Source organism: Juglans regia, chromosome 7 (assembly GCF_001411555.2).
Source record: "Juglans regia cultivar Chandler chromosome 7, Walnut 2.0, whole genome shotgun sequence".
NCBI classification, from domain to species: Eukaryota; Viridiplantae; Streptophyta; class Magnoliopsida; order Fagales; family Juglandaceae; genus Juglans; species Juglans regia.
In genome coordinates, this window is record NC_049907.1 from 6,755,055 (window position 1) to 6,779,351 (window position 24,297).

General features: G+C 32.4%; 2 protein-coding genes and 1 long non-coding RNA gene across 4 annotated transcripts in view; 1 reads left to right on the top strand and 2 right to left on the bottom strand.

The window, feature by feature from the left end:
* Positions 1-3,017: 3,017 nt before the first annotated feature.
* Positions 3,018-4,100, bottom strand: LOC109019598 (mitogen-activated protein kinase kinase kinase 3-like). Its single transcript, XM_035691390.1, has 3 exons — positions 3,994-4,100; positions 3,267-3,635; positions 3,018-3,156 (listed from the first exon to the last, which is right to left on the bottom strand). Exons 1-3 carry the CDS (start codon positions 4,098-4,100, stop codon positions 3,018-3,020), a joined length of 615 nt encoding a protein of 204 aa, XP_035547283.1.
* A 12,254-nt stretch (positions 4,101-16,354) lies between these two features.
* On the bottom strand, positions 16,355-17,063 carry LOC118349054. The gene is made up of 2 exons (XR_004802029.1): positions 16,928-17,063; positions 16,355-16,829 (listed from the first exon to the last, which is right to left on the bottom strand). It is a non-coding gene; the product is annotated as an uncharacterized LOC118349054 (long non-coding RNA).
* A 1,921-nt stretch (positions 17,064-18,984) lies between these two features.
* Positions 18,985-24,297, top strand: part of LOC108981510 ((+)-neomenthol dehydrogenase-like) — a 40,559-nt gene continuing 35,246 nt past the window's right edge. Inside the window, exons 1-5 of one of the 2 annotated variants that reach the window (XM_018952706.2) lie at positions 18,985-19,086; positions 19,256-19,502; positions 20,119-20,190; positions 21,101-21,283; positions 22,081-22,550. In XM_018952706.2, coding sequence (XP_018808251.1) covers positions 19,067-19,086; positions 19,256-19,502; positions 20,119-20,190; positions 21,101-21,283; positions 22,081-22,458 — 900 coding nt within the window. In that variant the 5' untranslated portion in view covers positions 18,985-19,066 and the 3' untranslated portion in view covers positions 22,459-22,550. Of the gene's footprint in view, positions 19,087-19,255; positions 19,503-20,118; positions 20,191-21,100; positions 21,284-22,080; positions 22,551-24,297 lie in introns of those variants that run through there. The other variant, XM_035691916.1, reaches the window with a different exon arrangement.

Here is a 24,297-nt window from a genome sequence, read left to right on the forward strand (position 1 = left end):
TCGCCATGTAGGATGTCCAAATCAACCTAGGACCACTAGGGAATCTCATTGGACACATGGCCAACATCCTAACCCTCCATTTAGAGCATCATTTACACTTGTCAAGTGGAGTACAAATGTGTAATGTGGAAGGAATGAAAAACCAAGCAAACAACATGCCTTTTTACACAATCACACCATTCCAACTACTCAAGTACAACTACGGCCAACCACCAAAGAGCGTTTGAAACCCTAATGAAAGTCCAAATCCTTGAAGGGAAGCCGAAACTCCAAACCCTTGAAGGGTAATCGAAAAGAAACAGGGGTCTCACCCCAAGCCTCATTTTGGACTTCATAAATCCCAAGCATATTTGGACAACCATTGCCGTATCTTTCTCTAAATGCAATAACACCAGAGTTGATCGTAGGAAATAGGTAGGTCGAACCTACCTCAGGCCTTAGCCTTCTTGAATCCTAGCCCAAATTTTCCAAACCCTAAATGCTACTCAATTTACAGGCATGCTTCCCTCATTGGTTTAAACCATTTCTACAAGCAACCATCCACTAATGTACCATCTCTCACACCCGCATCCACTCCTTTACACCAAAGAACACTCATTTGACCAAACCAATTGCAAATGGACTTGAAATCTTAAGTGAAACCCTAACTATACCCTCAATGATGGCAATAGAATTGGTGTTTTTGTTCTAGCTGAGAGACCTGTCAATTTCCTTAGCTTTTCACACAAGCTTCCCCCCATGGAATGGCCACTGTATAATTTGAAATTGTACCCCTAGTTCAGCTAAATAGTGTACTTTTTATGGCAAGTCAAACACTCAAACTACATCCCTCATTTTCAGCACTCGACAGCTAGCATTCTAGACCCTCTAGCCGATTACTTCCCCACATCTTGCACAAGTCAACTTCCCATCACTTGTCATGCCTTCCACCTACTCCAAGTTAGCCCTCTCTATATCCCACGCCACTCTCTCTTATTCTCCCTCATTTTTCATTTTTTTCATCCTCCATCCTTGAGATCAAACCGAGAGAGAGAGAGAGAGTCTTGGAGAGAAAGTTAGTGCTTTATTCCTTTGGATTTTCAAACTTGTAAGTTTCTTTTCCAAACTTTAGCCACCTGTAAGTTTTTTATACTTTGAGTCTTTGATTTATTGGAAGTGTGTTGGATATTTTTATTTGAAGTTTGAAGGATGGATGGTAGTATTTTGGTGATGAAGTGCTATTTTGAGTGAGTTTTGGAATGACTTGAGACTTTGTGTTGATATGTTGAGTAGTCTTTAAAATCTTGGTTCAATGATGTAGTGCTTTGATATTTGTACAAGTTCTTGGTTGGATTTATGGCATATGAAGTTTTAATAAAAATATATTTGCATGTTCTCTAAGGTGTTAGAACCGAAACCCTCAAGCATGGAAGTTATTGGTCTTGTTTGTCCTTTCAGCTTTAGAATCTTAAATCCATGGTTTTGATTTTTATAAACTCTTGTTCATAAAGCTTTGATTTATGGTTTGAGTTGGATTTTTTTAAAACTTTGTAACTAAAGTTTTTGTTGGATTTTGATGAATATGCAAAGAGGTATATTTTTATACAAAGTTTGGAGGATCTCGGTTTAATGGATTCTTTGATGTTGGGATTTTCTATGATATGTTGAATATGGTGATCAAGTTAAGACATGAGCATGAAGTTTATCGATGTATTATTTCAAAAACATATGCATAAAACTTATGGATTTAGTCTTTTTGTTCAAGCCAAGCATGTTTAAATTTCGGGTCCTATGGTATTTGTGGAAGCTGATTTTCATTTAGTGAAGAAATTGATTTTTGTTGCTTAGTCATGCCTATTATCATCAATGATTAAGTGATTAGTATGTTAGAGGTTAGGATTTATGAACTTTTGGAGTCATTAGTGTCCAAATCCAAGTGAAAAGACATCAACATCTTCCACTGTTGGGAAAGAAGCCGGAGAACATAGATGATGATAAGTACACCCTATGTTAGTAAGGAAAGAACCATAGTGGATCTCATGACGGCTTTGTCAGGTATGTATGAAAAGTCATCGGCGAATAACAAAGTGCTCCTAATGAAAAAATTGTTCAATCTGAGGATGTCAGAATGTATGTTTGCGGCCGAACACTTGAATGAATTCAATACGAATTACGATCGCAAATCAACTGTCTTCTATAGATATTAAGTTTGATGATGAGATTAAAGTATTGATTCTGTTGGCATCGCTGCCAAATAGTTGGGAGGCCATGAGGATGGTTGTGAGTGGTTCAGTAGACAAGATGAAACTGAACTAAGATGACGTACGTAACATGATCCTTGCTGAAGAGATACATAGAAGAGACTCGGGTGAGTTCTCGGGTTCGAGATCTGCTTCGAATGTTGAAAATCGAGGTAGGGGAATGGCAGATCAAGCTCCAAAAGTATGGGAAGAGCAAGACGTGATCTAGGTAGCCGATCACATGCTAGAGTTGTGGCAAGCCGAGCCACATCAAGAGAAACTGTAGGAATCAAAAAAGTGTCGAGGATGATGCGGTGAATGTAGTGGCTAAAAAAATACATGATGCCTTAACTCTTGTAGTACACAATTTGATTGATGATTGGGTGTTGGACTCAGGAACTTTGTTCCATAGCATCTCACATCAAGAGATCATGCAAAACTATGTTGTTAGTGATCTTGGGAAGATGCAATGATTATGCAGTAGCGTTCCCTAGAGGAGCTTGGAAGATCACTAAGGGTGTGCTGGTCTTAGCGCATGGTAGGAGATCTAACTCCTTGTATTTAACATCAGGATCAAGTGATGTACAGGGAAATACAAGAGTGTAAAAAGGCAAGCTTGATGGCATGAAACATATGAGAAAGTCAAAGAGAGTCAGTTTTGTCGTTCCTCATGCAAGCTTGGGGAGGTTGGCTGAGGTTGTCAAGATCGGTTCGAGACTGAATACTCCCAATGCAGTGGGAGTTGTGAATCGCTCAGTGGATATGCTGACTAAGGGCAATGTACATAAGAGACTGAAGTCAGCTCGACTTCAGTACATCTTCTGGCTTGAAGACGGGATCTATAAGTTGCAGAGGTGGTAGGGCTTGGGCTGGAAACAGTGGATGGCATGTGGAAAACCAATCTCCAAGTGGGAGATTGTTGGATTGTATGTGGAGCCTGATTTGTGAGTAGGAAATCGAAAAACAGAGTGTTCACTCAACTGTCGAAACTCAACCTGTGAGTTCGCTCGAGTCTCACACGACAATGGAATCGAGCGAGACACAAACCATGGATGATCCATTAGCATCTCAGCTGTGAATCTGTATGTAGGCTTCCTCGCAAGACACGACTTCAAGAAACTCTTTGCTTCATCGGAAACACCACTTGGTATTTTGGGAACTTCACACTCATCCCCAATCAGCTGTAAAAGCTCGTTTGCATTCAACTTTTCCTCCCTATCCCAAGGAGATTTTCCAGTAAGCATCTCACACACAAGACACCCAAGAGCCCAAATATCACAGGGAGGCTCATGTACATTCTCAATCACCGCTTCAGGTGCCATATAGAGAGGTGTGCCTCTCAAGTAAACGTCAAGTCCATCCTTCTCTTCATTTTCTATGCCAATCTCTTCGCCAACCCAAAATCTCCAATCTTTGCTACAAAATTACCATCAAGGCTAATGGCAAGCATGAGTAAAACATTCTCAAGCTTTAAATCGCAGTGAATGAAACCACAATCATGAATGTGACAGCCCTTTGACGATTGACCAGGTATTGAGCTTTACATCAGTTTTGGGCAACCATCGAATTTCTCAATTGTTCCTCTAGAGGCATACTCCAATAAAAGATTGTAAACCATCTCGCCCTTTTCCTGGGTTGTAATCTCTTCCCCAAAACAGTCAATCACATAAGGGGAGCCTTTGACGTTGTCAAGAACCTCTTTCTCCTTCTAGAGCGAACCAAAAACAGACACCTCTGCATATTTCACTACCATGGTTGAAGGGAACAAACGAACCTTGATTTGGATTTCTTCAAAGTGGCAAGAAACACGGACCCAAAACCTCCTTTGCCGATCAATGGCCCTCTCACCCAACTTTCTCCATCACCAAACGTACTCTCCATTTCCTTTTTCTAATCTGGAGTTAATAATTTAGCTTGATCTCATGAGTATTACAAAGACTTTCTGCTCGATCGTTTCTCTTCCACTTTGCTACAAAACAATACAGAGAATCATTGTTTGATCAATCTCAATATTTATACAACTTATGGTTAGCCTAATTGTGTAGTGGGAATAGAACACTCGGACGCGCGTGTGGTCATGTGGTTTTAGAGCTTGGAGTAAGCTTCAATTCTTTGGTTTTGAAATCCGTGCAGAAGTCCAAGATACAAGATTTTATAGTTTATGCATATATATATATATATATATATATTACGTCAGCGACAACACTTATCCTTCAGATCCATCTCTATAGAGTAAATTCGAATCCCATGCATAACACTCTTGAAAGTTTCCCTACACGAAACTTATTAAATCGCTGGTTTTTCTTCAGAGTTATGGCCCAAATGATTATTTGCACCCTGAAATACTTTTTGCAAGTAATTTACTCCTTGGGATACTAAAACGGATAATTAGAACCCTAAGCTATCAATTTATTCAATTTGCATCTTGATTAGAGTTTTGACTTTCAAAATTGATGAAAATATGATCATTGACCGAGGGTACTACAAATTGAGTAAATTTGATGGTTTTGGGTGCAAACTGGAAAAAATGATGGAGGTTCAAAACTGCAAAATGTATTTTCCCTAAACTCCTAGTATATCACAGATAATATTGTTGATGAGCATTTAGCTAGACAAAGTTCCATTTTTACTGAAAAAGTAACAATTTGATCTCCTAACTATAAAAGTTTTAAGCTTCCTTCTTTCTTTTCCCTTTTTGTGCTCTGGCATCAGTTTCTAGCTAGCTTTGGAAATTGTCAGATCTTGTTTTGTAGATTTGTCATGGAATTTCTTGAATTAGCAACAATGGTGACAACTCTTTGGGTGATCTATATGATTCGTTTTTTGAATTTGAAGTCTAGTTACATGGAGGAGAAGGGCAAGTTCAAGATTTACTATGTGATGGGTCCTTAATCATTTTGCAGAACAAAGCAACCTTCATTCTTGTATTGTTTCAATTATAAATGATCAGGTCATAGTTTGTATGGATTAATGATTCCCTTCTAGGGTGTTTGGATGGTCAAGATTCAGGTCATAGTTCCCAAGTGTAACTCAAAAGTCAGGTCTGATCTGGCTTGTTGATTTGAAAACACTTGATAAGCTTGATCTGGTTATGCATCCATGAACAGAGTCATATTTCCTTCTTCTCAGAGATTCTTGGGTTGGCCTGGCAGGACTACTGTTGGCCTGGCAGGTTTTCAAATATTTTTGATAATTTCACTTCCATAATTTCTAGGCATTTTTAAGTTTGATCTGTGATGCATTGAAAAGAAAAAAGATGTGTTTCTCAGAATCTGGCAAATAGTAATCGTCACTCACTGTATTAATGTATTATAATTAGTAATTTCTAGATAAATAATCACAAGTCAAGAGTTATAACTTATAAGAGTAAAGCTACAGCCACCAAATCGAGACCTAAATTTGGGTCCCGATAAGTGTATTTCATATTTTTTATTTTTTTTATTTTTATTACATGTATTTTTTTAATATTTTTAAATATTTAAAAAAAAATACAACATCATTAAAAAAACACTTCCTTAATCTTTAAATAAAAAACAAACAAAAAATTACATCGGGACACACTATCGGAGCCCAACTTCAGTGATGAGATGTGATTAAAAAAAATTACATCGACACAATTGATGAGATGTGATTAAAAAAATAAAAAAGACTTTAATTGGTTGTCTTGAAAAAATGTTTAAATAAATTAATTAATGTACAAATTCAAGATAGCAAGCATCCTAACTCTTAACAAATTTGTTTAAAAAAAGGACAGTTCCTAAAATAATAAATCTAATAAAAATATAAATAGATACTTTTATAATTTTTAATAAGATCTTGGCCTTTTAACTCAAAATTGTGACCTCAAAAAAATTCTAAGATTTAAAAAAAATGTATCAAAACCAACAACTTATGATTTTTCTCTTTCATCCCTTATATTCCATTCAACTCCTTTACTGGTCTTCTTGGAATGCGATGTTAACGATTTATTTGGAAATAGATCTTATCTTAAAATTATCATCTCATCTCAGTATATCTTATTTTTAAATAAAATTTAAATACAAACTTTTCAAACTAATTATTATAATTTTTTTTAAATTTTAAACAAAAAATAAAAAATAATCAACTTTATAATATTTTTTTTCTCATTTACTCAATTCAAATTATTTCACTACTATTTATAAACTATCTTATTACTATTCATAAAACTGGGCAGGTTTGGAGCACAAAACAAAACATAAAATTTTTATCTCATCTCATCTCATCATTACACATTTTTCAAATTTCCATACAAAATATAATAAACAATTCAACTTTTTTAAATTTAAATACACATTTTTCAAATCTCAAAATAATAATAATATTAAAACATAATATTTTAAATTTCAAAATAAAATATAAAATTTCCATCTCGCACTCCAAATCTGCCCGTCTCCAAACCGGTCCAGTGTTTTGTTAAAGAGGGAAATTGAGATTTTTTTGCATCTTGAAAGCTTTATAGCTAGCGTTCCTTATCGTGTTATTATATATAAAAACATATATTAGGTATAAGAATAATAATTATTATTATTAAAATATAAGCAGGGTCCCACAAGATAAATTCTTGATTCCACCAGAGAAGATAGAAATTGGATTTGGTTGTTCCTTTTATACATCCATGGTAGTACGAACGCCTCGGATACATTAATTTCGGGATATAATTGACATAATAATTTAAATAAAAAAAATAAAAAATCAATAATTTATTTATCTAAAAAAATATATAAGATTAAATAAATATTAAAAAAAATCTAAATTTTAGTAAAGTATCTAGCCATAAGGTTATTAAGGATCTTTTGATAAAATATAATCTTTTATTAAATTTTATAAGGAAACTATACGTCAAATGATCATGAGTCTTAAAGACATTTTGGTAAAATAAAATCTTTCATTAAATTTTAGAAGGGATCTACACATTAAATAGTTAAAGATTTTAAAGAACTTTTGGTAAAACAGAATTTAACAAAAAATAAATAAAAGTTAACAAAAAATAAATAAATAAATTATTATTCATAATTAAATAATCACTTTTTATAATAGAATAAATAAATAAATATATATATATATATATAAACTAGCAAACACGTGCATCGCACGTGTGTCCAATTGCATAAATATAAAAAAATATTTTTAAAAATAAAAATTTTTTGTAAAAATATGTAATAATAAAAAATAGATTAATATATATAATTTTAAAATGTAATAGTTTTATCTATATTTTAAAATTTTTTCATTGATCATAAAAAATATCACATATAATATCTGTAGAATATTCATGACTGCAGATCCAAAAGTGACTATTAGAGTTGATGTGCTATCATCATACATTTATAAATAAACTTGATATCTAATAATAGTAAATAAATTATTATTTATTGATATTAACAATTAATATATTCTAATTATAATGTAAAACTTTTGAACTCCAGAATATAAAAAAATGTTTACCTTGATTGTGAAGTCTCTATTTTTTTTGCAACTATAACATAAAATATTCTCATTTTTTTCATATTCATCTGTTTTGTTGCAACTAATCTCAAAACATAATTTGCTGCAACTAACCTCATTAAACCATTATAAATTTTTAAAATTCTCATACAAAATATAATAAACATTTTAATTTTTTAAAATTTTAAAATAATATTAATATTAAAAAATAATATTTTATTTAACTTTTAACTTTCATCTTAACTAATCTCATTTCAATTTAGCATCCAACATATCCCAAAAAAAAAAAACCACAATATCCAAACTCACCTTAATCGGCAAAAGAGCAAAAACACGAGAGAACCCAATTTGATGGAAAAAAAAAAAAAAAAACATAATTGATGAGAATACTGTTCATCCCTTTACTTATTTTCAAATAAAGGTCTATTTAAAAATAAATTTCATTTCAAAATTTTCATATCATCTCATTTTATCTTATTTACATAAATGAAATATAAAAATTTTAAAATAATCATTAAAATTTTCTCAAAATTTTAAATAAAAACTAAAAAACAATTCACTTTTTTAAATGTCAAAATAAAAATTATATTATAAAATTATATTTTAAAAATGTTTTAATTTTATAATTTTTTTTTTTACTCTTTTTCTCTTCCAATTATTTTTTATAAAATTTTATCTCATCGTCGGGCTAGTTTGGGATAGAAAACAAAACACAAAATTTTTATTTCATCTCATCTCATCATTATCCATTTTTCAAATTCTCATACAAAATATAATAAACAATTCAATTTTTTCAAATCTCAATTCAACTTTTTTAAATCTCAAAATAATAATAATATTAAAATATAATATTTTAGGTTATGTTTAGATGTTGAACTAAATTGAATTAAGTTGAGATATTAAAATATTGTCAGAATATTATTTTTTAATATTATTATTATTTTAAAATTTAAAAAAATTAAATTATTTATTATATTTTATGTTAAAATTTAAAAAAATTATAATAATGAATCGAAATAAATTTATAAATTAAACGAAATAAACTTTCAAACAAAATACAAAATTCTCGTATCAGTCCAAATCTGCATTAACAAAACTCTCTCCTTACATATTTATATTCAACAAAGCAAATCCATTAAAAATTCTTATTAACATGCATCTTACATGCGTGTTCAAAAAATTTAAAATCTTTTATTTGACTTGCTGTCCAATTCAAGTTTAAGTCATCATTATAGTAAACCATCAAAAAATAAGGAAAATATTAAGCGTCTCGCTTTCAACTCTTGCTGAGAGCTACTGCTTGTATCAGTATGTATTTTTTTTATGTGTTTTTTTTTTTAATTTTTTTTATATAAATTTTTTTAATAATTTTAAATATTTTAAAAAAATAAAAAAAATTCATAATATCATTAAAAAATACTTTCTTAATCACGAAATAAAATAAAATAAATGATTTTTTATTTTACTTTGTGAATAAGGAAGTATTTTTTAATGATTTTTTTTTTCACTTTATGATTAAGGAAGTGTTTTTTAGTAATATTCTAAATTTATTTTATTTTTTTAAATATTTAATAGTATTAAAAAAATTAATAAAAAATAATTAAAAAAAAACACATCAAAAAGCACATACTAGAGCCAGCGATAGCTCTTAGCGGGAGCTACCAGTGGTGGCTCTAGCAATACTCCAAAAAATAAATACTTCCACACAGGATCAATACACTCTATCCCAGTAGAACATGAACTCCTTTAGCCACACGGCAAACTGGCCTACAAGCGTACATTTACATGTCTCGAGATCCTCGAATTCCTAAACAGGATCACTTTTCTCTCATTTCTAGAAAAAACTTCCCTCGCTGTAGTGGAGTCACAGCCTCACAGTGTGATGTATGACCCAAATCCATCTTTACAAAATGCCCCTCGTCTTTGTCCGCTATTACTGGCTTTGACACACAACACGTGGCCTCAATCCGTAGCCATAAGGAACAAAAACGTACCCTCATCAGAACCTTCCGAACTCAGAACCTCTTATGAAAGCATATCGGAAGACCCATCTAGTAAACCTAAACCAACCCCCACCTATTGACCGTTTCTCACGGAGACGTTCATGAGAACGAGTCTATTGCTTAAGAGTTCTTGAAGTAGTCCACCACTCTTATTCATCACGTTCATAACTGATCCCATGAAAAATAGGATCACGTGGGATACGTAATACCGAAGTTTGATGGAGGCTTCGGCTATAAATACAGTGTTTGGTCCCCAGACTCACTCACTCAATTCCCTTCAGTATTACACCATCTAAATAGAGTGGAGAAAAGTTTAGAAGTGCCAAACACAGTGAGAAACGCAGCAAAAATAGTGAATAACATCAATGGCTGGAGGTATTATTCTTGGCATTAATACCTATCAATTCTTGTTTCTAAAGTGTTATTCCACATTATAGAATTGTTTTTAATCTAACAGTTGGTATCAGAGCGCTGTTTACCTCTACCTTGGTGTTTAAAATCAATACTCTGTTCATCTTTGTTTTTTGGTCGAAATTTTGAAAAAAATTTGAGTTTTGATTTTTTGACGTTTTTTATTTGAAAGAAGTTTAGAAATCATAAAGAAATAGTTTTTCTAAACTTTCTGTGATTAAAAACGTATTTTTTGACGTGAAAATGGCTAGGAAAATCTGAATCTGCGTGCTGTCTGGAAGTTGAAGACGACCCAAACGACATGTCGTTTAAGCAGGGAATTCAATCATTCAGTAATGCTAAACGACACGTCGTTTTCAATTAAATGAAAACGACATGTCGTTTACCTTAGGAGTTTGTATCCAGTATAATGATAAACGACACGTCGTTTTCAATTTAATGATAAATGACATGTCGTTTCGTTCGAAAACCATTTATCCAGTATAATGATAAACAATACGTCGTTTTCAATTTAATGAAAATGACATGTCGTTTAGTTCGGAAGCCATTTATCAAGTATAAAGATAAACAACATGTAGTTTTCAGTTTTGTGGAAAACGATACGTTGTTTAGTTGGCCAGCGTTCATTCAGTATAGTGAACTAAACGACACGTCGTTTATAGGTTTAATAAAAACGACATGTCGTTTACATGGTTGTTTTTCTTTTTAAACAGTAAGGAAAACAACATGTCGTTTATATGGGACAGTTTTAAAAAAAATAAAAAAAAAATTTCTCCACTTTTATAGATGGTTTATTAGTGGGTTTTTTGGGCCCATGCCTTTTGTGCTTATAATTTTTATTTAATTTAATTTTATGCAATTTGGATAATTGTAGTGTAAATTTGTTTATTATGCTCGTATTTAGTTTGCATGAATTGATTAATTTTGTTTTATATGAATACATGCAATTTTTGGATGAGTATATAATTTAAAGCATGAAATTAAATGTTATGCATAATATTATAGTTTTGATTATGCAATTTTTTATGCTTATATTATGAATATTTTGTGCATAATAATAACATGTTAGTATTAGTTAAAATTATGTAATTCATAATATTAAGCTAGTCTTATGCTATTTAAATGTCTAGTAATCCATATAATTTTATGTTAATTAGAGAATAGCTACAGCATCTTTAATTAAGTAAAATTATTATGATTGATTAGGATCACATAAAGAATATTAAACATTAATTGTAATTAATTATACTTAATATAATAAATTTTATCCCACAGAAATTTTTATTATATTTATATTATTAATAAGGATAAAATATCAAGTTATTCGTAAATTACCCACAGGAATTATGAATTAAGTAAATAATTTGATAGTTTTATCATAAAAGTTTAAAGATAGAATATACATCAAATCATAATATACCCTTTAGAATTATGAATGAAGTAAATAATTTGATAAAATTCTATCATAAAGATTAATTGGATCTACTTGAATTAAAAATTTAGCCCACAAGCAATTTTATGTCATTAGATTCAATTTTTAAGCATGATTTACATTGGTAAAACATGAATATTTATTTAGGCCTCAATTTTAATGTAAGCATGTAATCTATATGTAGTTACACAACCTACAAATTTCTCTGATATTCGTTATGATATCCCTGAACTTAAGGGAGATAATTATAAATGTTGGAAAGAGAGAGTTCTTCTTCATTTAGGGTGGATGGACATAGATTATGTTATTAGGAAAGACGAACCACCAGCACTCACTGATACCAGCAATGCAGCAGTCATCGCACTTTATGAGCGATGGGTGCGATCTAATCGTCTCAGCATGATGTTCATTAAGACTAGAATTTCTACTGGTATTCGTGGTTCTGTCAATCAGCATGAAAATGTCCGAGACTTGCTAAAGTCCATTGATGAACAATTTGTCACTTCAGACAAGGGACTAGCAAGCATCCTAATTATGAAGTTCTCATCCCTAAGGCTCAGCAGTGTGAAAGGTGTGCGTGAGCACATCATGCAAATGAGAGACAATGTGGCTCAATTGAAGAAACTCGAGGTTGAAATGTCGAAGTCCTTCCTGGTACTCTACATCTTGAACACCCTTCCGCATTAATATGGACCCTTCAAAATCTCATACAACACACATAAGGATAAATGGTCAATTAATGAACTCATGACCATGTGTGTTCAAGAGGAAGGGAGACTAATGATGGAACAGGGTGCAAGTGCAATGCTAGCAATGAATGGAAAGGGCAAATCTCAAGCCGAACTGAAAGGAAAAGGCAAAATACCTCCCCAAGATGATATTAAGAAAGATTCCAGGTATTTCTTCTGTAAAAAGAATTGACACATGAAGAAAGAATGCGCCAAATTCCAGAAATGGCTTGCAGACAAAGATAATCCAATCTCACTTGTTTGTTATAAATCTAATATGGTTAATGTCAATATTAACACATGGTGGATTGATTCTGGATCAACAATCCACATTTCAAATTCCTTGCAGGGTTTGCAAAACTTAAGAAAGCCAGTGGGAAGTGAGCGAAGCATCTTATCAGGAAACAATATGGGCTCGCATGTGGAAGCTGTAGGAACTTGCTATTTAATTTTATTTAGTGGTTTTGTTTTAAAGTTGGAAAATACCTTTTATGTTCCAAGTTTCTCTAGAAACTTGATTTCAGTTTCAAAACTAGTACTTTTTGAATATTCCTTTAATTTTTCAAATTCATCATTCAGTTTATTTTATAAATCTGATTGTGTTGGGAATGGTATTTTGTCTAATGGTCTTTACTGCATTAATTTACAAAACAATACCACTTATGATTCAATACATGTTCACACTGGCACTAAAGAATGTGTTATTAATGATGATTCCTCTAAATTATGGCATCGGAGATTAGGTCATGTCTCCATAGATAGAATTAAAATATTAGTAAATGAAGGGATACTTAATACTCTGGCTTTTACTGATTTTGAAACTTGTGTGGACTGCATAAAAGGCAAGCAGACCAACAAGTCAAAGAAATGTGCCAATAAGAGTTCAGACATATTAGAGATCATACATACTGATATATATAGTCTAGACATGGACTCACATGGTCAAAAATACTTAATCTCTTTTATAGATGATTACTCACGATATATGTATCTCTACATACTTCATAACAAGAACGAAACATTAGATGCCTTTAAAATTTTTAAGGCTGAAGTAGAGAAACAATGCGGTAAGCAAATTAAGATCGTGAGATCAGATAGAGGTGGATAATATTATGGTAGATACATAGAGAATGGACAAGCACCTGGGCCATTTACAAAGTTTCTTCAAAAGCATGTAATTGTTACCCAATACACCATATCAGGTTCACTGGGCCAGAATAGTGTAGTAGAAAGAAGAAACCGAACATTATTGGACATGGTGCGGAGTATGCTTAGCAGCTCCAATCTTCCTAAATCATTGTGGGTTAAAACACTTAAGACGACAGTGTATATATTAAACCGAGTTCCAACCAAGGCAGTTCCTAAAACGTCATTTGAATTATAGAAAGGTTGGAAACCGAGTTTGCGACATATGCGCGTTTGGGATGCCCGTCTGAGGTGTGAATTTATAATCCACAAGAGAAGAAACTAGACCCAAGGACCATTAGTGGGTATTTCATTGAATATACTGAAAGGTCTAAGAGTTATAGATTTTATTGTCCATCTCACAGTACTAGGATTGTGGAATCAAGAAATGTAAAGTTTCTTAAAAATAACTTAATCAGTGGGAGCGATCAAACCAGGAACATAGTTTCTGAGAATGATCATTCAGAATCTCAACCTTCCACCTCAAGTGATAGATTGATTATTGTTTACAACACCCCTCAAGTACAAACTGGTGTTGAACAACCAATCATTGACGTTCCACAAGTTGCTGACTACATTCCAGTAGATCAGGTAGTTCAAGAGTTGCCAACAACTTTTGAACAACAAGTTGAACCACATACTTCTCAAGGAGAAGATGGTGCAACATTAAGAATATCTGTTAGAACAAGGAGATCAGCAATTCCTAGTGATTATGTTGTGTATCTTCAAGAATCTGATTATAACATTGGAGCCGAAAATGATCCCAAGTTCTTTTCACAAGCCATGAGTTGCAATGAATCAGAATTACGGTACAATGCATTGAAGGAAGAGATGAATTCTATAAAGAGTAACGAAGTCTGAGATCTTGTTGAGTTGCCTGATGGTGTAAAAGCCATTGGATGTAAATGGGTCTTTAAAACTAAAAGAGACTCATTGGGCAACATTGAGAGATACAAGGCAAGATTCGTTGCCAAGGGATTCACTCAGAAAGAAGAAATCGATTACACGGAGACTTTCTCTCCCGTATCTAAGAAAGATTCATTGCGTATTATTTTGGCATTAGTAGCCCATTTTGACTTAGAGTTGCAACAAATGGATGTGAAAACAACATTTCTTAATGGAGATCTAGAGGAGGAGGTTTACATGAAACAGCCTGAAGGATTCCCCTCTAGTGATGGTAAGCAATTGGTTTGCAAGCTCAAGAAATCCATATACGGTTTAAAACAAGCATTCCGCCAATGGTATTTGAAATTTCATAATGTAATTTCTTCATTCGGTTTTGTAGAAAATATTATGGATCAATGTATATACCAGAAGGTCAGTGAGAGTAAAATATGTTTTCTTGTTTTATATGTGGATGACATTTTGCTAGCAACCAATGATAAGGATTTGCTGCATGAAGTGAAACAATTCATCTCTAAAAATTTTGATATGAAGGATATGGGTGAGGCATCTTATGTCATTGGCATTAAGATCCATAGAGACAGATTTCGAGATATCTTGGGTCTGTATCAGGAAACCTATATTAATAAAGTTTTAGAGAGATTCTGAATGAAGGATTGTTCACCAAGTGTAGCTCCCATTGTGATGGGTGATAGGTTCAATTTGAACCAATGCCCAATGAACGATCTTGAAAGTGAATAAATAAAGAACATTCTATATGCTTCTGCTATCGGAAGCCTAATGTATACTTAGGTCTGTACAAGACCTGACATTGTATTTGCTATGAGAATATTGGGACGATATCAGAGTGATCCAGGTTTAGACCACTAGAGAGCTGCAAAGAAAGTAATGAGGTACCTTCAAGGAATCATAGAATACATGCTTATGTATAGACGAACGGACAATCTGAAAGTAATTGGCTACTCAGATTCTGACTTTGATGGCTGTATTGATTCACGCAAATCAATATCATGATACATATTTTTTTATGGCCGATGGAGCTATATCATGGTGGAGTGCCAAACAGACTTTGACTACCACTTCCACTATGGAAGCCGAGTTCGTCTCTTTTTTTTAGGCTACTTCACATGGTGTATGACTTAAGAGTTTCATTTCTAGGTTTAGAATTATGGATTCGATCTCTAGGCCTTTGAAAATGTATTGCGACAATTCAGCTGCTGTTTTTATGACTAAGAACAACAAAAGTGGGAGTCGGAGTAAACACATCGACATTAAATATTTAGCCATAAGGGAACGTGTTAAAGAAAATAAAGTGGTCATTGAGCACGTAAGCACTGAACTAATGATCGCTGATCCTTTGACTAACGGAATGCCACCGTTGAAATTCAAGGATCATGTAGTGAACATGGGACTTGGTTCCATTATGTAATTTTTCATTGTATGAACAATGTTATTTTAATGAAATTCTTAAATATTTTGATTTTTTTCTCATATTGATGTGCACCTTAATTTAAATTTCGAGAAAAATTCATCTGGTTTGGACTAAGAATAAATATAGAGTTTATTCATTAAGAAATTGTTCCCACATAATTTATAATATTTAAAAAATAAATACAAAATAATACATGGAAGGTAATACTCGTCATTAGAGGACCTATCGCCATGATTCATGTATTTATTACTTAAATGGAGATTATCGATGGGTTTAAGATGAAATCTTAGATTAGGAGTGTGGACCAAGTGAGAGAATATTGACCGTTTCTCACGGAGACGTTCGTGAGAACGAGTCTATTGCTTAAGAGTCCTTGAAGTGGTCCACCACTGTTATTCATCACGTTCATAACTGATCCCATGAAAAATAGGATCACGTGGGACACGTAACACCGAAGCTTGATAGAGGCTTTGGCTATAAATACAGTGTTTGGTCTCCAAACTCACTCACTCAATTTCCTTCAGTATTACACCATCTAAATAGAGTAGAGAAGAGTTTGGAAGTGCCAAACACAGTGAGAAACGCAACAAAAATAGTGAATAGCATCAATGGCTGGAGGTATTATTCTTGACATTAAAACCTATCAATTCTTGTTTCTAAAGTGTTATTCCGCATTATAAAATTATTTTTAGTCTAACACCACCTTCGCAGAGTCAAAGACACACAGAAGGTAAAAACTCTCTATGCAAGGGTCCAGTACGTTCCCATTGCAAGAATGGAGGGTCCAGATCGTTTCCCTGCTCCTCTTCTGCTATCCCAAACCTCCAGCTTCCACAAACTGCACTGTTGGCCATCACACGGGCTCAAGCTCTCTAGCCGAGTTAGGAGGCTCATCGTCTGCCTCTCCACCCATCTCGTCCTCCATATACGAAGTGAAGTATTTGATTCCATTTTTATTCGTTATTCTCTATGGTCAATCCCCTCTCTATCCGATTCTTTGAGCGTGACAGCATCATTGGAGGCCGCATGGCCATTGTCAAGGTCTCCAGCCTAGCAGCAGAATAACATAGCGGTTTCACAGAGCAGAGGGAGAAGATTATTCGGACTAAGAGTATTTAACTGGCAAGAAGAAGTAGAAGAAAGCATACCACGCTATGTAGAGATTGACAAGCAGAGAACCAAATTTGAGGGAATTGAAGGATGACAATCACTTTTATACTAAGTCGCAAGCGGTGAGAGCGGTGAAAAACAGATTAAAAATAGAATCCGATAAGAGCTTCGAAAGCGGTGGAAAGCTTCGCGGTGGAAAACAAAAGGAAATCAGAATCTGGTGGGAAAAAAGACTTTATTTTATTCTTAAATCCACTCGATGCAGGCTGTGATAAAAAAAAAATTAAAAATAACAACTGGAATAGAAATCCACAGAAGCTGCGGAAACCAGAAAGCGATGGAAAAAAAATTAAAAATAGAATCCTATAAGATCTGCAGAAGCGGTGGAAAACAAAAAGGAAAGCACAATCTGATAAAATCGTTGTTTTTACACGAAGCAGAAAAAAAAATTTGATTTTATACTCTAAACATTCGGTGCAAGCAGTGGTGCAAAAAAATAAGAACTTGAAATCAGATGGATCGACGTTTTTATAGGAAGGGGGCAAAAGAAATTTGATTTTATACTTTAAAGCATTCGGTGCGAGCGGTGGTCCAAGCGGTGATAAAAAAAAAAAAAAAGGGAAAGCAGAACGTAAGAGAAGTGAAGGATATGGTGGGAAAACAAATTGAGAATGGAGGATAAAATTGGAAAAAATAATAGACGACATCTGCTTATTCACACATATGTATAAGATATATGTGTGCGTGTTTGTTCTTGTTATTATTCTTGGTTTAATAACAAGGCCAGAAAATGTGTCAAATGGGCTAATGATGTAACAAGGGGTTGGGCTAAAGTCACTTGGACTGGACTTGTAGCAAGTTAGTTACAGTTAGTTATAGTTAGTTAAGCATGTAATCAAGGGAGGGTATATATTAAAAACAGCCGCTAATTATTTTCATATATCACACATTATATTTTTTTTATTTTTTTATTTTTAAAAATTTATTATATTCTTCATAAAATAATTGATTTCATCTATTTATCATTTATAAATCACACATTTAATAAGAGAAAAATAAATAAAAAATTTATGTTTAATATATGGTGTGAGAATAATAAGTATAATTTCTCGTAATAAAATTTGGGAGTTTGATCAATTTGGTGCATTTGCATTTGGAGAGTGATTGTCTCAAATTCTTCTTTCAAAATTTGCTCTCTATTCTTGGCGCATTGCACACAAACCAAAGCGAAAGCGAAAGTGGCAAATTATGTAAGAATTTAGAATTTTACGTATAAGATTCATTTATCAATATTTTTAAAATTTTAAAGTTTTATAATTTTTAACATAATTAATAACTAATATATGGAGAAGTAAATTAATTTTTTCTTAAATATATTTATTATTTTTCAAAGAGAATTTAATGGACGTGAGAATGAAAGAGCAGACAAAAGGTTTCTTTTTTATAAGTTAGTCGGTTGCGTGACTTGTGAGAGGATATATCTACCGTAGAAAGGTCTCAAGGCCGCGTTACATTTTAATTATTCTTAAGCCAATTACGTACAATATATGAGAAAATTAATTAGTGATATTTTCAGATTCGAATATCCTATAGTTATCATTATAGGAATACAAATTAACGTCTCGTTTGGTTATATAGATGAAATAAGAAATTTATTAATAATAATAAGATAATTTATTAATAGTAAGAAAATAGTTTAAGTTAAGATGTTTAATAGAATTTTCATAAAGAAAAAATCTTTTTACAAGCGATTTTGTGTACCAAACTGTGCACCAATATTAAATATAAAGCATTATTCTCTTAAAAAAAATTTCTTTTATTTTTTTTTAATAAATTAATTAAAAAAATTACGTGAGTACGTAATTTGGTGCATTAAACCGCTTGTACCTAACGACTCTTATTTTTTAATATTAGTTTTATTTTGATATTTAAAAAATGTTGAAAATTATTTTTTATATTTTATTTAAAAATTAAAAAAAATTATAATAATTAAGTAATAATTAAATTAAAAAAAATAAAAGCTACTTTATGCCTTATGGCCCAGATGCTCCCAATTGGCTTGCTTGTCAATTATCAGGGCAGATATAAACCATAACATTGGCTTATTGATTATCAGGCCAGAAAGGAATAGGTTACAGAATTCTCTTTCTTCTCAGAAACTCTGCAGTTCATCTTCAATGGCAGAAGCAACACAGAGGCACTTTGTTTTTGCTTTGTTTTTTCCCAACCCCCTTTTTTTTTTTGCCAAGAACAAAGAGACACTTTGCTGCTTCTTAATCGTGTTTTTTGACACTGAACACATGACATTAATACATATATATATATATACATATATTTGTTTTCTTGACTCTAGATTTTCTTGACAGGATTGCAGTAGTTACAGGCGCAAACAAGGGGATTGGTTTTGAACTATGCAGGTTGTTGGCTTTGAAAGGAATCATGGTGGTGTTGACAGCAAGAAATGAGAATAGGGGTCTTGAAGCTGTTGAGAAGCTGAAAGAGTTTGGGCTCTCTAATCATGTGATTTTTCATCAGCTTGATGTGACTGACACTGCTAGTATTGCTTCTCTTGCAGATTTCATCAAAACCAGATTTGGGAAACTCGATATTTTGGTATTCCTTGCAATTCAATTTCTTTATGAATAATTTTCATCCTTTCTTTTATGTTACAAACTTGAATTGCTGTGCAAAATATGTTTACTTGTTCAGAGTATCCTACTTTGATGCGATGTAAAAGACTCCAAATCACTCACCAGTTGTTTATAAATTATACCCCACTTTATAGTTTCATTTTTATGGTACTTTCATTAACCATGTCAATGATGGAGAGTAACCAAAGCAGGAATTATGTCGTATACGCACTTCGCTTCATGTGTTACGCCATATGCGCTTTGCTAAGTAATAATACTACTTTTCAAAATATAACAGCTTTAACACAATCCAACTGGAGTTTCAACTCAAGGAGTTCGATCCCAGGAACATACATGAGTAATAATAAACCAACAACTAATTTATAGCTCTTCCAAAGAAAATAGTAGAATGTAATGCACAAAGCATTTGGCAAATTCATCCCAAAAAAACAGGAACAGTTTAATATAATGCTATTATGGGGGTCTCCTAAGCAATTACAACTGAAAATCTGAAGGATAACTATGTTTGAGCATTATTATAATGATGTATATTAATATGAAAATTTATTAAATATGGAAAATGTTGAAATTCTGTGCAGGTGAACAATGCAGGGGTTATTGGATGTACACTGGATGGCGATGCTTTAAGAGCTTTAGGTGTAGATTTAGCGGTAAGTTTTCTATGATTCATTTAGGGGTGGGAAGCGAGGCCCCGCACCTCGCTGCCCCGCCCCCGTCCGCCCCGCCTTTGCATGGGCGGGGAGGACCCCGTCCACCAAATGCAAGTGGCAGGGCCACTCGCCCAACATTTGGCCCCCTAGCGGGGGCGGAGAGCAGGCAAGGCCCAACCCTGCCTTGCCCCACCCCCCACTTATATATTTATATATATAAATAAATATTTATATTTGTATATATTTATATTTCACAAATTGTGTCTATATAAATATATATTACAATTTATTAGGCTTGTTCACAATAGTGTTAAACTTGTTCATAAGATTATACATGTATTGCATTGGCCTCCTAGGCCAATCTTTATATAGGAGGCCAAGGCAATACAAGAATCTTTCTTGTACTTTCGATAGAATATTGCCATCTTTAGCCATAAATCGATTAAATATTTAAAAATATGACATGCCAATTATGTTCTGTAGCTAATACTACAATAAGTTAATTGTTTTCCTTGGGGAGAAGCTTGGGCTTCAAAAATCTTCAAGAAAAAATTTTCAACTTTAGTCTAAACATCTTTCAATAAAAATAAAAAAAAATTTATTTCAACTTTTTATACAATCATTTCTGCATAGATTTCAATGAAAATTTAAAAAGAAAACCAAAGTAACTATTTAAAAAGCAAAACAAAAACTAAACTAAAAGGTTATATTAAAAAAATCAACTTTATTAACAATTTTTTATTCAAATTTTTTTTTATCTACTATCACAAAACCCAATAAAAATAAATCTACAAAAGAATTTTAAAAAGTTCGCAAAATTTCTTTTAACAAAACATACCCTAGGCATTGCAAAGGCACTTAAATCTACATGATAACTTCATAGAAGATTAAGTTTCCTCACTCAATGCAGGCCGAAGGAGTAGAGGTCGATTGGAGTGGAATAGTGCTGACTCAAACAAATGAAGAAGCTGAAGAATGTGTGGAAACAAACTACAATGGTCCCAAGAGGATGGTTGAAGCACTAATTACTCTTCTTCAGTTATCTGATTCACCAAGGATTGTTAATGTTTCCTCCTCGGGCGGGAAGTTAAAGGTATCAGCAAAAATCATGAATATACTTATGATGATAATTTATTATCTTTTGCAGATGATTCTACTTGAATGAGTCAAATTAGAGTATTCTGTTCCAATATCTTAGATGAAAGCTCATTAGAATATATGAAGTGAGTTTTACAACATTTATAATAGTTCGAGCAATTTTCTCAAGCAATCGTTTGGTTAGTAAACTACTCTCAACTCATCTCAACTCATCATTACAACTTTTTCAAATCCCAATACAAAATATAATAAACAATTCAACTTTTTCAAATCTCAAAATAATAATAATATTAAAAAATAATATTTTATCAATATTTTATCATCTCAACTCAATTCACTTCAACATCCAAACTCACCCGTTCAGATAGAGATATCATGGGACCCAAATCACCAACTACCAACTATTTTGCAATGCACTCTAAATTGTCAAGAAGTTCATAGTGTGCATCCTCGATTAGATTTGCCTTCTGAGATACACAAAAAATAGGTTATCTGACATAATCTTATAAACAGTTGAGTCTTAAACGGATGATGCAACTTTTCATAATTTTAAGTCCACATTACAAAAGTCATGGTTCGAAGGTGGGAAATTATAAATATTATTATTATGTTTTGCATGATCAAAGCTTTCAGCCAGGCCAGGCATGGCATGGCTGCATGGTCCTATTATTTATATATGCCATTCATATGAATCACTGTTTTGATGGATATGATACATATGAAGCTTTTGTTCAACTGTCGATCTAAACAATAACTCATTTTCCTTCCAAAATATTCTGTCTTTTTTTTAAGGGAATACCAAATGAGTGGGCTAAAGGAGTGTTAAGTGATGCTGAAAGCTTGACAGAAGAAAGAGTGGATGGCGTTTTAAATAAATTCATGAAAGATTTCAAGGAAGGTGCATTGGAAGAAAATGGCTGGCCTGCCTATTTGTCTGCATATGTAGTTGCAAAAGCAGCTTTGAATGGCTACACAAGAGTTTTGGCCAAGAAGTATCCATCTTTTCTTATCAACTGCGTCTGTCCTGGCTATGCCAAGACTGATATAAACTGCAGTGCTGGCTTCTTAACAGTCGAAGAAAGTGCTGAAAGACTTCTCAGGTTGGCACTGCTTCCCGATGGAGGTCCTTCTGGCCTTTTCTTTTGTAGGAATCAGGTGTCACCTTTTTGATCAAGACTAGTCCTCAACAGATCAGTTACTAGACCTCTATATACAGCCACAGGAGTGCCTAATAAATGTTTATCTATTGTTTTCTTTTTCTTTTTCCTACTTTCCCTTAAATGGTTTATTATGTTTCTCTCTAATTTTTTTTTTTTTTTATCTATTTCTGTATTTTTTTTTTAAATAAAAATGACTTGTTTATAATTCAGAAGTTAAAGATGAACAATGTTTTAAATACTTGTTAATCAGCCCAACCGGAATTATTGATGGTTTTACACAACCCCACTTATCATATAATATTGAAAAAATAATTTTTCAATATTTCTTATTATTTGACAAAATTATATAATAGATGTGTGAAAATCATTTTCCCATAATTCCTCATATATAGCTCATATGCTTGAGAAGTGGTAGCAGATCAAACAGCAATCAAGCAAGACAAAAAGTTGGTGGAATGAAGTGGAAATGGTGTTTGATGCTGAGAAATTTCCTGCCGACAACAGTCACTGAGAAGAAAGTTCCGACCAGTTTCCAAACAAGTGGAAATGGTGTTTGATGCTGAAAAATTTCCTGCCGACAGCAGTCACTGAGAAGAAAGTTCCGACCAGTTTCCAAAAAGTTGGATGGTATTTGGAATTGGATGATGCCCCCACAAGCATGTGGAGGATGGTGCAAAGGGACCCTTTGTTTTTTAATATAATTGTATGACACATTAATTATATTTGCCTGATTTGAATTTAGAGTTGAATTAAAATAGTTTGTGAATAATAAAATATTATTATATTTTATGTGAGAATTTAAAAAAATTATTTTGAAATTTAGAAAAGTTAAATTGTTTATTATATTTTATATGAGAATTTAATAAAATTATAATGATAAGATGAGTTGAGATAAAATTAATTATAAAAAATATATTTAAAAATAAAATATCTTCATATAATTTCAGGTGAGATGATGGAAAAATTAGATGGGAAAGTCACCTCGGGCTGCAGCTTTTTCTATGTTGAACAGATGAGGGAAGTTTGACCGCTACAAGACCTTATTTTGGCTCAAGAAAATGGTGGATATGACGAGTTGAGAACTAAGTTTTATCTAAATGACATTTTTACAAATGAATACATTGACTATAAATTGTTGGAAAAAAAAAACATTGAATATGAGATTTCTTTTTAATTGTATTCTGAATTTCAAGATTAATCGTTATGTTGTGTGTATATATATATATATAAATGTCACATGTTACACATTTGATGCATACAGTAGGTTACACTCGTATCTTACTGTATGTTACACATTTCAATGAATTATCTTATTTTGAAATATAAAACTGATTAATTGCAAAATCATTACCTTGGATTTTTATGTTTTTGTAATTTGAAGTGACAATTTTTAATTTTTACAAAATTGATATATGAATTTAAAGAAATTCGCAATTATGTATCTCCTTCAGATTTTCTTTAGAGAATTAACAAAAAAAAAAAATCATGCGTCAATCTTTAACCAATCAAAAATTGAGACATGGCACACTTATGTCACGTGTCAATCATGTCATTAATTTTCTAATTATAAATTAAAAAAATATTTTTTATTTTAAAGAAGAGAACGATGTCTCAATTTTATTAATAACTCTCATTTATGATGGAGAAAAATCATAATTACAACCAAACACCTAAGTTATACAATTAAGGAAAATAATCAAACAAACCCAGGCATAGAAGAAAACTTAACAATTCTAAACAAAATACAAAATTCCCGTAAGGTTATCAAAAATAACACAAGAACAAAAACTTGCAAGAAAAAGAGAACAAAAAACCGCATGCAAGTAAAAATATCTAAATGGGAGAAAGC